Source organism: Ixodes scapularis, unplaced genomic scaffold (genome assembly GCF_016920785.2).
Source record: "Ixodes scapularis isolate PalLabHiFi unplaced genomic scaffold, ASM1692078v2 PGA_scaffold4__175_contigs__length_147842914, whole genome shotgun sequence".
NCBI classification, from domain to species: Eukaryota; Metazoa; Arthropoda; class Arachnida; order Ixodida; family Ixodidae; genus Ixodes; species Ixodes scapularis.
The window spans coordinates 90392270-90406613 of record NW_024609879.1 but is presented as its reverse complement, the minus strand read 5'-3'; the positions used below and the strand labels follow the sequence as shown (position 1 = coordinate 90406613).

The following is a 14344-nucleotide window of genomic DNA, read 5'->3' as shown; positions in this document are numbered from 1 at the left end:
TCCAACGCTCGTGATCGTTTAGTGTACCAATCTACCCTGCAAGACGTGGCCTTTAAACCGTCTGATTTTTTCCCTTTGGCCGGTCGCTCTGCTGTACCCAGTTTTGGACTTCATCAAATTTCATTGCATTACGACACGCTGCCCAATACTCCTTTCACGCCAAAGCCTGCAGTGGAAACTCTGTGCCCACTGGACCAATCAGCAGCCTTTATTTCATCACCTAACCCGGTTGTCTGCTCGTGGGTATGAGCGGGAGCGTGATCGGGTGGCGAAAGAGATGTATAACTGGTCCAAAACTAGTCCAACGAGGGGGGGGGGGGGGGACATCGCTTCCACCGCAGTCTCTGCTTAGGGGTGAATAGAATATAGCCAGCGCGCAAGGTTGGCCGCCCAGCTCCGGCCTCCCGAGGAGTTGACGTTTGCAAGACGGCCGTTGTCTTCACTGGCCTTTTCTCTCGAGGCCCTATGGCGAAGAACCAGTATGCAGCAGCACCCGCCACGAAGCTTCATCGACGGCTGCCCGTACGCGGAGGAGCTGGCATCTCCTCCGTTCACGACGGGTGCTTACGGTGAATCGCAGTACTGTGAAAATAATTGTTTCTCTTTCGATGATTTCTTCTAGAAAATGTTTTCATCATTAACGCCTGTGACCTCAACAGCAGCCGTTGAGCCGACATGTTCCTCCGATTGCCACTATCTCAAATATGACTAAAGGCTTGTTCACACTCTTGCAAGCGAGTACGACCGAGAGAGACAAGACCGGTTTTTAATCCTCTTGTGACTCGACCAGCTCCGCAGTAGCGCGCCCGGTCCTAAGAAGTCGCAAGAGGATTAAAAACCGGTCTGGTCGCTCTCAGTCTTCTCGGTCGCTAGAGTGTGAACGGCGCTTAACTTTCCACGTATATAAAGTTTTTTTCCATATCATTTCTCGTTGGCTGGTTGTGTGTTTCGGAAGAAAAGTGCCGTGTTCTGATGTTCTTCTCATTAGAGTTCCTGTATCATTAGAGTTTCTGCACGGCAACATCTGCGTGATGAACAAAGTGAATTTGAACATCTTGCTCGTTGCGTGGACGCCGAGCCCTCTCTGATGTGTTGGTGTATGAGTGGTTGTTAAATGAAAAGAAGACATTACGAGAAGAATGTTAAATAAAAATAATAATTTCTTCTTTTTGTCATCTAGCGGTTACTACTACACTTTCTAGGTGGCGCAAGCTGCCGCCAGATTTAAGAAGTTAAGTGGTGAGCAGTCATGCATCTATTGATTTTTTAGCAGCTGATCGCTGACCCTGGGTCCACTGGCACGCCGGGCTTCCCGATACGTCCCTACCTCTAAGTTGGTAACAATAATTGTTCTCTATTGTAGCAGGCTGGCTCGCGGACCCCGGCCTCGGCAGCTGGGACCGAGTGTCGCCACCATCGGCCATTGATTTACACCAGCGAATTCATGGGACTCTATGGGAAAAACGAGAAAAAGTGCCGTTGTTTCCCGTTTCTAAGCTGTTGTCGGCACTGACTTTTTGGGCTACCTTTCGATAATCCCATAACTAGTTTACGTACACACATTAAAACTGACAGCCCTCGCGGTTCTTAAAAATAAATATTTTGTGTTCGAGAGTGACTCCGCTGGCGAAGAATGTAGTGCAGCTCATTGAGGCGAGAGTTACTAGAGTTACCGCGGAATCGCTGGCCGTTTCGTTGAGTTGGGCTTAGCAGATGACAAGGTCGAAGGCTTTGCTACACGGAATTCGCTCATTCCCGGAAAGCCGCTGTCGAGATAGAATTTCTTTGTCATTCATCGACTTTTCGGCTTCCCCGAGGACGGCCTCATTGACGTGAAGGTCCTTTGTTTACTCTACTACGCGAGCAAGCTTGCCAGTTCAGCCGTAGGTGCTCCGGTACGTTTCATTTTTTTTAATCGGCGACCAAACCTTTCACAAATACCGATTCGATCTCCAAACACCCAACAAAAGGATCGATCATCGCAGCACACCATAAAATTCTTGCCTACGAGCACAGCGTACACGCTTCAGTATTCTTACTTTTGTGCATTTTTCCCATAGACTTGCGCGTATTGCCTGGTGTCAAGCAATGGCCGCCGGTGGCGACACCGACGGGCTCCCAATCCGCGATCCAGCCCACTACAATAGAGATCAGTGATAACAATCGTAATAATTGTGCTCCCCGCCACCTAAGTGCTGGTTCTCTGTCCAAGAGCTGCGAAGTGCCGGCACACTCGCACACGAATGAATATCCACGTCGGAAGAAGTAGACGAAAAAAAAAAAAAAAAGATCAAAGAAACAAAAAATAGTGGTAGCGTGGGTGCGAGCCGAACGCCTCTCGTTGATGTCCACGAAGTTGCCCAGCGATTCATCGCCGCATACGACAAGCATAGGTTGTCTTCACTAAAGTCAGCATGCCCATTCCTCGCGTAACGATTTCTTTTTCGAGCGTTCTCCGCTGGCGGTAAAAATACAGTCAATATAGCGAAATGCCGTCGAGGGCAATTGCGACGATTTCGGTACACACACTGCCGTCCTTACAGGATATATGTACGATACCGGTGTCTAGGCACGGATGTTTAGAGTGTCTGATGGCGCTTGGAAGGCGTCGTCGAATTTGCGTATGCGCTCTATTCTTTTACTCGGCCGAAAAGCCGTGCTCTTCGCTGGGCCTTACCGGGAATTCCAGCCTCGCTAACCGGCCGCCATGTTGCTTCAGGGAATAGTTAAATTTGACTTCCTGCGTTTTGACTACGTGTGGGGTCGTCATATTTACCTTAGGAGTCGTTATATTTGGGACAACTTTTCACCACCCCAAAGGTGGTGAAAATTTATCCTTTGATTTATCCTTTGAGTGACGAAATGAAAAGTAATTGTCTGTTCTTGAAAAGTAACGGTCACTTTTCCGATTACTTCAGAATTTCAAAACATATTTTTTTGTGGCGGTTTCAAAACGAGTTTTTTTTGTGCTGTCTATATATTTATCTATTTATTTTGATACATACCCTCAGGGCCGTTAGGCATTGAAGAGGGAAGTGGTATACACATCAACATAAAACAAAAACTTAAGGTTACAAAGATTGCCCTACACAGTAAGGCACAATACATGTGAAATAGTTAGTCAGTTACATTACGAACGGCGGGTTGAAATAAATCAAAATCCTGAATTATTGCAATTTGAAAGGGAAGATGGTTCCAGTCATTTGAGGTGCGTGGGATGAAAGATAAAAAGAGGGATTAGTGTCGCATGGTGTACTGTCTACTTTATGGCGGTGATCTAACCACCATGATATATATGACAGGGAAATGAGCAGTGCACAGCGCAAAAAATGCGTGATGGTAAATTTTGTGAAAAAGAAGGTAAATTCGCCCAATTTTGCAACTTTCTCTTAGAGGTGGCACACCGAAGTTAAATTGCATTAAACATACTCGCGATGCGTTTATAGTTGGAACAAATAAAATAATCATTAGATTAGAAACTACTTTATGAATCCACTCTTTTTGGTAGACCGTCCCTTTATCGGAGACTTGGTTCGAGGATTTCCTGGTAGAAGTGCATGGGAAACAAAAGGCAGCAATAGACCGATCTCACCAAGTGTTCCACGCATGCGTGACGCCGCCATAACTGTAGTTCACAGGAGGCAGACGCCAGTTCACGAGACGGCTCGTACCGCGCCTCGTGCTCTGCTCGCGCAGACCTCCAGCGGGGTTGTCGCGCGTGCAGAAAGACTACAGCCCTCACGATGCATGGAGGCAGCGGTGGCGTACTTTAACTAGCTGGTGAGATCGGTCTATTGGAGGGGAATGATATCATTGTAACGGTTACAAGTAATTTTATTTATTTCAACAGTAACCAAACTATTCTTGTGATTGCTACCTCAAACTATTCTTGTGATTGCTACCTCAAACTATTCTTGTGATTGCTACATCATTACAAAATCACTGTAAAATTAATCGATTCTAAGTAGTTTGATTACTTGCAATGAGTGCCGTAAAAGTCTGCTATATTGCCACTGCCACTATGTCAGAGGAAAGTACGAAAATTTCAAAGCCGAAATTGCTGCACCTTTTTTTTTGCAGCCATAGCTTCGCAGCGCTTTCTTGTTTTTGTGAACACTCTGTCGGTCACTCACCCGACAATGGGATGTTCGTAGCCCCTAGCCACCTTGAACTTGTGAATTTTCTGCAGCGTTGAGTTGTTGACCCGAAGGGCGTAGCTCATGATCTGCCCGTACCACCACGCGTAGGGGTCCCCGTTATTGGCTACCAATGTCGCCACAATGGCGGATGGCAGATCCTTCATAGGTTTCCGAGGTCTTGTTCCTGGAATTAGATATTTTCTATTCATTATCTGCTGTCGAATTTCTATAAGAATTGAGGCCTTCGAATATCTTTTTAACCCCACAAGAGCTCGCGGTAAAAAAGTAGCAAAACGTAATAAAGAAAGAAACAACTTCTAAAGTTTTTGGATATGACGGGTACATGTCACAAAATAACCAACCTAAAAAAACAAAAATCTTCCTCACATTTATTTTTCGAGACAAATTTTGAACTAAGAGCGATTTCGAAACGTACTTCTATTTTGTGGTAGGCGTCTCAAAATAGAAGCATGTTTCGAAATCGCCCCTAGCTCAAAACTTGTTACGCGGCGTGAAATAAAGATTAGAAGAAAAAATGGAAGCCGTTTACAATTCCCTGTAACGCCGGTTAGAGCGCAGCTCTTGAGGAGGAAGACGGAAGCGTACTGAGGGATAGGTGACTCCTTGAGGTCACGTGACCTAAGGGGGCTCGCGCGACGTCAGGGGGGTCACGTGACCTCGGGGGTCGCGTAACTTCAGGGGGGTCACGTGAACTCGGGGGTCACGTGACCTCAGGGGGGTCACATGGCCTCAGTGGGGTCACGTGGCCTCAGTGCGGTCACGTGGCCTGAGGGGGTCACGTGGCCTCAGGGGGTTACGTGATCTGAGGCGGGTCAAGTGACCTGAGGGGGGACACGTGTCCTGAGGGGGGTCACGTGACCTGAGGGGGGTCACTTGACCCGAGGGGGGGTCGCGTGACCTGAGGGAGGTCACGTGACCTGTGGGGGTCATGTGACCTCGGGGCGTCACGTGGCCTCAGGGGGTTACGTGATCTGAGGCGGGTCAAGTGACCTGAGGGGGGGACACGTGACCTGAGGGGGGGTCACGTGACCTCGCGGTTACGCCGACGCCGACGGCGACGCCGCTCAAGCCGGAAACGGGCCCCTAAGAGCTGCGCTCTAAAAGCCCTAAAAGGTAGACAACAATAAAAGCAGGACCCCTGGCACGCACCCGGAAACATGTAGATCTCCGTTTCATTGTCGGGGGTACGAATGCTCGTGCACGCGGCCCCCGTGACCGGAAGAAGCGATTTAAGCCAGTCCCGCCCGGGAGCATATTTCCACATCGTGCTGTCCAAGATGAGTGTCCTTCCTGTTCGGAGGGCCGCCACGAAGCACCAAAGAAGGTCATGCACAGCAGACGCCAGTCCGTACGGATTCGTAAGTCGACAGAGAAGCTTTGGTGCCGCCGTGCAATTACTGGGATTCTGGCGAGAAAAAAAAAAGTTACAGCCCAACAGTTTTGATTTATTCCCATTGTTGCTATCTATAGAAAAGTAAAAAATATATATATTTTAGATGTCTATAAATATATCAGAACTTACATAATTTATATGAAGCATTCATTAGTCATTATGCTCTTCTATGTTCTCATAAGTTTACTGGGGGATTTGATTTATTGCTCAGTCTTTTGCTCGGGAGTGCCAGATGTTCCTTATTAATCGCTCCTAGCGTCCCTTTTGCGCCAATTGTTTACGTAACTACATAAGTATGATTCTACCTAAGTTTCAATTACCACGAACCAGGGAACCCGAACAAAACAGTCAACACATATGGTGAACTTTACGTAGTACTAGGTTTGTTTTATTTTATATTTTTTATAAGCTAAAGTGCGAAGAATGACAACATATATATCATGTCCGTATTAAAATTGTATGTATACGTTCAAAAATTACGCACATGAGCTCTATGCCGGGTTAATCGTAGTACTTAGGTAATTTTCCACCTTGTACAAAGTTGTTCGCTAATTTTTAAATGGTCAACATGTGTAAAGTGGTTTCAGTTCTTAAAGTTCCGAGAGGTCATGTAATACCTGAATACTCGAAATCGTTCGCTGGACGTAGCTTTGAAGAGCTGCCATCTTTGCAGAAACATAGTCATTCACTCCCTCCAATCGCTTCAGGACCTCTACGTTGTTTTGAATGACCCTAAACGTGAAAGCAATTTATTACACCACTCTTGTAGGCAGTATATATTGTTTAGGACATTCATTATGTTTGCATATACTATGTATAGTCACTGGCGGCTTCATAAATGCAGGGCATGGCTTTCTGTGTTCACGCTTCTGGCTTTGTGATTGATTCTTCGCTGTTCTTAATGGCTGATGTCGCGATATCATTGGCTGACAAGCGATGAGAAGTTGCACGAGGTTCCCCACGACGACCTGCGTTTCTGAAGCTTTGAGGGACTACACGTCCAGCTCATTTTCTAAGACTGAAAATAAATAGGGCTTTTCAAATAACAAGTTGATTAATTGAAATTAACGCTAGGAGTAAGAGCGGTTGCCTCCACCACGACCGCTCTAAGCGCTTGGGGAACAGTTGTTTGTTGTTGATTTCTTTGCGCAAATTTATTTTATGTTTTTAAATTACGTGTGATTATAGCAAACATTAGACACTCGCACAATTTTGACTTTTTTTCTTCTTCTTGTAACCTAGCATTTCACTATAATCATCGACAGTAAAGATAAGTAGTAAAAACATACATAAACTTACGCACAGAGAGTTTTCAACTATATCAGCTATAAATGTTCATCTGGCAACCATATATTTCGTACAAATTACTGGTTACAAAAAGTGACGGGACGTTTTGTTTGCTCCTCAAGCTCACTCTCCTTTGTTGATTTTATTAGTACGTGTGTGGCCTTCCACAGGTTGGGATGCTCGAGATATGTTTAATTTTTAATTTTCCTGACGTTCAGCTTCACAAAACGCTTGATTATCCTTGCAACAATACCTAAAAAACAAGCGATCTGGTGGTGATTCATGGTAACAAAAACCCGAGACTCAGGAACACAAAAGGGGACGTTGTGTCGTGTTCGTCCCCTTCTGTGTTCCTGAGTCTCGGGTTTTTACTACCTTCATTATCCTTGCCTGTGACGGACAACAAACGTGCAGTTTGGAGTATGCACAGCCTGTCAAATTATGTTAAGATATTCCCCACCAATTAGCATTGGGAACAAACTATTGATTTCCAATAAATTGCTGAGTAACATGCACAAAAAACGTACCAGGAACTGCACAACTGGCCAACTCAATTCTACGGACCATAAAATTTGCAGAGAAACAGCTCAGGGCACCATATTATCGGGAATGTTGTGATCAGATGTGAAGTTGTCATGAGGTGTGCTAAACAGCCAGCCACATTCCTGGGTCAAGCCGGTAACTGCCGAAGTGTAATTTATTAAATCAAAGAAAATCTAATTTGGAGATGTTTTTGATAGCCCCGTACCCGTCGACTACCACGAGAGCGCTTTTACAGAAATGTGCTTTTTGCCAGGTATAAGAGGAAAAATGCTCTTTACAATAAGTACCTTAGAAACTCTCTTGACTTGAAAGCAGCTGCTCGGCCATTCTTCACATTTCCCATATGATGTGCCAGAAATCTTCTAATGTCTTTTATATCATGCTGAAGCTTAAGATAAGTGGCCGCTTGCATATCTCCAATGTCTGTAAAAATAAATGCACAAACTCAAATGTATACTTATGGGTACTTAATCAAGCTTGCCATGTATACAACCTGTGACACACGACTCACTCTGCCTTTGCATGCAGCGCTGGCGGAGGTAATAAAGTGTCAATGTTCCAGTATATCAGGTTATTAATTTTAAAAGTTTTCCTGCCGGTCTGGGCATGGTGTCAACAGGAAAATTGTTTGTTTTTCGAATTAGACGTCATTCGTCTCTTATATGCGGCAACCTTTTTTCAGAAAACAGTCGCAATTTTCCTTACATTTTTCTGACAGATAATTGGCGGCTCTTGTACCTCACGTACTAAGCACAATTTGTTCTTGCTAAGTAAGAACAAATAGTAAGAACATTTTGTTTTGTTTTTTTATCTCTGGCAGGGTATTGGCCATCATATTTGTTTAGTTTATTTATGCTGCAGTTCGGTCTTTCCGAAAACACTTAGTGTCGCTTCTATTTGCAAAAATGAAATTCGCGAAAGTTTGGGGTATTTTATATATCATCTTGAGTAAGGTATGGCGCTTATACAAAATATCTTTTTAAAGAAATACGTATGCGATATTTGAAAATCCTATTTTAGCAGCAAGTTCTCAGCTACCAGATATAAACCGAGCTTTTACCGGCTTACTTGTTAACATCGTTGAATCGAAGGAAGTCTTGTTTGTCGTAGCTTTCACAATTTCGTTAACATTCCTGAAAAAAAAATAAACTGGACTGGAGAAAAATTTTTAAAAAATTTACGGGAACTATACGCACCTAATTTCCTGTGGGGAAAATTCAAGTACATAGCATACACGACTGGAACCTCCGTAATTCAAGAGAACCCTTCAAGTTAATTTTAACACTATTACACTATTTGTCTGCCATTAGTGATACAGCGATGAATTGGCTAAACGTCGTAATTGTAGTTGATTAATATTAGTATGACTGTCGAATCATTTTCAACTTTTTTGTGTAATCATGTGTTAAGGGGGCACAAAACTGGATTCGGAGATCGTCTATTTATGGTGATAATTCAGCCTACGGGCTCTGAGCATCCTAAAATTCTCGAAATTACACTTAAGGGTGGCCGGCTTCTGCATCAAAGACCTAATCAAAGATCATGACACGCCCCTTTTTTGCGCTTCGGAGACATTAGGGGGCGCTGTAGGACGGCGTTTCCAAAAAATTAATTTCTGTATTGCGTCTCCTATCCCCAAAGATCTGACGTAAATATAATGCAAAAGGCGCCTAAAAAGAGCTATAATAGTGACGCTCAGAGTCTCCATGCAAGTTAATATTTTCATTGGTCAAATTTTAAGGAGGTAATAGAGACCCAAGGCCCGAGTTTGCCCCCCCCCCCCTTGCTCCTCTTCACCCAAAATAAAAATAGTGTCCGTGCATTTCTATTTCTGTGAGTTTATTAAAGCGTCTTGGCATTTAGAACTGATCATTTTTATTGAGTGAATTCCAACGAACAATATGCCATTAAAAATCAGGCTTCTACAAAAAACGCTTGAGTGCACCTTTAGGCCTACCTTCTCGAGGTTTTAGCTCGAACAGGCAATGGCGCTGCACATATAACTTTTTTTGTAATAAATTCGTGAATATCTTTTCGGTTATGAAGACGTTGTCCATAACATAATATAACAACAAGAACACATCGTTTATAACATTTTCTCGGGCAAACTGCGGGTTATGTACGCTTCTGCGAGGTTATTTTTGTGTATACAGACATACATATACTGGTCAGATTAGCATCTAAGTGCGCTTATCAAGAACGGGTGTTTTCTGAACGGGGAAGATGTATTTTCATTACATGATCCAGGCCATTTTCTGAAATTTCCCATTCGCGTCCTGGATATGTCTTCGTGCTTAAAAGGACACTGAATCGAAACTTCAAATATACCTCTCATGTTCAGAAATCAGTTAAACATGATCAACTCTATCTGCTAATCATGACGATGACACGCTTGTACTTTTGAACACATCGCTAAATGTTTCGTTCCAAAGGACAAATTCCAGCGAGCGCTCCAAGATCAGCCATCGTAGAGCGCGGTGCATCACGGGAGACGTGACGTCAACTGTCCCAGCACAGGCAAAGCTGCTTGGGAGCTAGCGTGGTTATGAGCTCCACCACTTGGTGTCGTCAAAGCGGTATAACGTAGGTGCCATTCCCTCTCTCCGCAAGAGGTGAATAGACTGGGAGAGAAGGGAAATCCGGTTCAACAGAGCTCGCGCGCACGCAGCTGGCCGCCGTACTTTCGCGGAGCGGCGCTGCTTTTAAGTTCATGGAGACATAACGACATTCGGTTTATTCCTTTCAAATAATGTTTTGGTGTCATTTCGAGCCAGAAAAGTTGGTGTTTCCCTGGTGTGGCCAGAACGGGGTTGACAGTTAGATAATAAAATACGGTAGAATTTCGTTGTAGTATTCCTTCGTATACAGTTTCCTGGAGGAAGTGCTAAAGATTTCCTCGTTGTTACAATGGTGGCACATTCAAAGTGAAGCCAATGAACCCTGCAAACCAATATAATCATTTCGTAAACAAAAATAAAGACTTTTTTTATATATACGGCATACTAACTGTACTGCGAGCAGGTGTCGTAGTAAGTCGCTATTCTACGCCATATTTTATGTTGTCTTGATGGTTATCTTTGTGGCAACTAGCAGAATTTCGCAAACGTTTATTGTGCTGCAGCTGTAAATCTCTGAAATGCTGCGTAACTCTTTCGATTGCCTTTTTCGCCGATACAATGCCTAAGGAAGTGAAACAGGTAAGACTCTGCGGTTCTCTATCTAAAGAGTGCGGCGTTTCGTTAAGCAGGGATATGCATTTCTATCCTTACTTATATCTTTAATTACCGAGAAAAGCACCTTACCTATCGCCAACTTGAGTAGATGCTCTCGGCAAACAATGTAAAGTGATATTGGAACTGCAGTTATAATTTGAAAAGCATATGCTTAACCGTGGGTTCCATGTCAATAGATAGAACGCAGTTTCCCATAGGAGCACAACGACAATAATGGCGCTGAAATTGCCGATATTGCGGTAGTTCAAGATATTCATGGCGTAAATCTGAAATAATTGTCATAAGGAGCAGAGTCAGTAGATGCACTGAACGGGAATGGCGAAATACGTGAAGGTTTTCGCTCTTCGGCTGAAACCTAAAACGAATGTTTCTCTCGAAACAATTCCAGTGATTTCGGAGTAGTCCCCCCACTGAAGCACCTAATTTAAAACCGATGACGACGTACCCCAAAGGAAGGCAACACACGACACCTCTCACAAAATACGTTTAGACAATAAACACAACACAATAAGTTGAAACGTATTTTGTGTCGTCCCCTTTTGTCGTTCGTCGCCTCCAGTTTACGAAGTCCATCTAAAGTGGGTTAAAGTTATTCGGTTCGTGTAGTGTAAACGAATAAATTCTTACTCATAAATAATGTTCCTTCAAAAATCAGACACTAATACCCATGGAGTATTCAATGAGTTCTCGCAAGAACTGCACATTTCAGGGAGTAAGCCCCCACGCCATAAAATACCCAATCGACAGTTTTGCAATAAGTTTCTGCACATCCGTCTACCCTCTCCCCTCGCCTTACTTTGTGCGGTCGCCGTTTTAGGAGGGCTCCGTCCGGCACGACCAACATTGTCAGCAGATATCTTCGAGCTTATTGACGGGAGTATTTTTTAATGATATTTTTTGTTGTATTAGCAGTACGGGATATAAACAGCAATTGCAACCCTGCATGATGCCAATGTATTTCGACGGGCGGACGCGTGTAGGACGACCCTTCATTTGTAATTCGCAAGAAACTTCCAGACGGCGCTCTTTACTGGAAAAACTTCCCATCCAAACTGATCCCGGAAAAGGAAAATCCCACAGGAGGTTGCGTCCTAAAGTTTACAATATTGAGAAACGAAAACGTGCACTCGTACTACATTCCATAGATGTATCGAAATTGGAAATCTTTGTCGCTCGACTAGGATACATTTTTTATGGACAAGTGTGAACACAAGCAACGCGCTCTCGGTTTAGCGGGGAAAAAGTTTGATCAGGTGAGGACCTGCCAGGAGAGCTAGACTAGAAACGCTAAATTAGCAGCGCTTAGAGGGTCGGAACTCCTTTCCACAATTTTGGTGTGGGCGCCACCATCCTAATGCTCAATGCAGAGCGATCGCAATTGCTTCGAAATTGACACTTCCTAAACTGCAGAAATGGCGCCAAGAATCTCGGGTTATATCGTTTTGCTTTGTCGCGGACTGGTTAAACACATGTGGTGAACGAAAATCTGTTTTCTGCGATTTCAGATGGAGCTTCACACAACTGGCGACAACGTTTTTGAGCACCAAGGTGGCTGAAGTGTTTTTACCATGGAGGTAGGAAGCTTCTGGAAGCGACATCATGGCACCAGATAGGAAGCCGGGGAGACTTCCGGTTCGGAGGTGCACGCCCATAACGATTACCAAAAACACGAACAAAGCCTTAAAGGGGTTATGACACGAAAATTAAACGGATAGCTTATTCTTGAAATGGAATGCTCACAAGCTACTTAGTGTATACACCAAGTTACACGATTTTTAGAGCTATAGTAATTGCAATAGTCAATTTACGAATTTTTATCATTTTCATCTGGCGACCAGGCAACACTACCCGAGCTAGTCACGCCATGGTGTCCATAACCCACGTGACCATGAACGCTCTTTCATTCTAGGCGCCCCCATGATGGCCCGAGCTCTCCTCGCCGCGGTACGATCAAAACCGCTCAAACCACTTTTTCGGTAACCTGGAAGCTATTCTTGATCTCGCCCCCAGCCCGTTGACCTTCCACCCTGCATGCACCTGCCAGATATTCCCGGACGACGGTGACTACGGCGAGCCCGTCCGCAACTCGCCGTCGCTGTGGCTGGTCGCCAGCGGGTCGCAGTCAAAATGAACAGCTTCTAACACCTGTTAATAACAATCACTCTCATCGCTGCTGCGATCATTGTCGAACACTTTGACAAGGCGAGCGATGCTGTAGACGTAATCGTCACGGACCGCATGCTCGAAACGCGAAAGGTAAACGAGGAAGCTGAAGCTCGAGACGCCAAGAGAGCCAAGTCTGTGAGTGCGTGCAAGGGAACGCCGCGCTGGAGGCTGGCTACGTCAGCAGCCTTCAGCTCCACCCGGCCGGCCCCTCCGAGGGATCCGCACATAAATCGATTTATCCACAAAACTGTCGCGCCATTTTCAATACAAATTTATCAGGATTATAGGAACATATAGTGGGTTTTGGCAGTTATGTTATCTCATATTTTATTTTTGGCGTGTCATAACCCCTTTAAGACGCCATTGGACGGACTTGGGCACTCTTGGACGCTGTAGGCTGGACTTGTGCGCCTCTAGGGGAGCTCCCGCCGACCGCGACCTCTAATTCCGGCTTCACTTGGAATGTTCTCGTTTGGCTGGCTTGAGCCGGTGTGTCGCCTCCTCTTCTGCCTGCCTACCTGATTTTTGCTCTGAGGCACATCTTCCTCAGTAAAGCGCCGTTCACACACATGCATTCGAGTGAGACCGAGAGAGACAAGACCGGTTTTTAAGCCTCTTGCGACGGCGTGAGGCCAAATGCGCTGCTGCGTAGCAGGTCCTAAAGCCATCGCAAGAGGCTTAAAAACCTGTCTCTCCCCATTCGGTCCTACACCGCTGCAAGTTTGTGAACGGGTCTTAACTTTAAGCTATATACCTTTTACACAAGGGCGCAGCCATCTTGAATGTCGTCACTTATGGTATGCGGATTTGATCTCTCCACGCCGCTGGAAGGTGTTAACGGAAACTGCGTGATGGTCACACATTTTTGTTTTAGCTCCCCTATATTTTCTCGCATATTCCAGGTTGAAATGTTTTATTATTTTTAGTACCGCATACCGGATACGGAACCCACGTGACTGAAAACGGCAGGAAACAGAAAACGCTTATAGGCATGAGACCGCACTCACCCGGAAATACCGCAGATGGATCAGAAAGGAATCGTTACCAACGCATCTACAAACACAGCGTCGCCGGGAACCCAACCAAAGCTGCCGAAGAACACGAGACGCAGCTGTTGTGTACACTGCCTCCTGAAAAAGACTCGCGACGATTTAGGCGAGCAAAATGCGCGAGAGCGACTATGAAAACGTCACGAACCCTTTTGTATCGCAGCTATTTTCAACGAAAAAGAGTATCTAAATTCGTTTTTGTTGAAACGCACGAGAATTAAGTATCTGTATGTTGTATTGGCATACGCAAAAATGGAAAGTGATTGAGAAGCTTTGCCGGTTAGATTATCTGGTTTCTAGTAGTTCACCCCTTGGCTATCGGGGATCCGGTCCCACGGCTGTCATCTTGAATGATTACAAAACGGTTTACAATTTATTAAAGTAAATAGTAGATACTCGAAAGTACCTTTCCTTACATATTCCTTGAGTTTTGGGGGACTCTAGGGCAAGCTGGTGAAGTCACGGGTTAATTATGCAATTAGATAACTAACGAGTGAATATTGCCATGCGCTT

At 44.8% G+C, this 14344-nt stretch overlaps 1 protein-coding gene across 1 annotated transcript in view; it reads right to left on the bottom strand.

Moving 5' to 3' along the window:
* The window catches only part of LOC8053149 (alpha-(1,6)-fucosyltransferase-like), a 33622-nt gene extending 25715 nt beyond the window's left edge, over window positions 1-7907 (bottom strand). The window contains exons 1-5 of the mRNA XM_042293629.1: window positions 7895-7907; window positions 7671-7806; window positions 6171-6285; window positions 5310-5565; window positions 4134-4323 (exon numbers count right to left, since the gene is read on the bottom strand). Coding sequence (XP_042149563.1) covers window positions 4134-4323; window positions 5310-5565; window positions 6171-6285; window positions 7671-7806; window positions 7895-7907 — 710 coding nt within the window. The remainder of the gene's footprint in view (window positions 1-4133; window positions 4324-5309; window positions 5566-6170; window positions 6286-7670; window positions 7807-7894) is intronic.
* Window positions 7908-14344: the final 6437 nt, after the last annotated feature.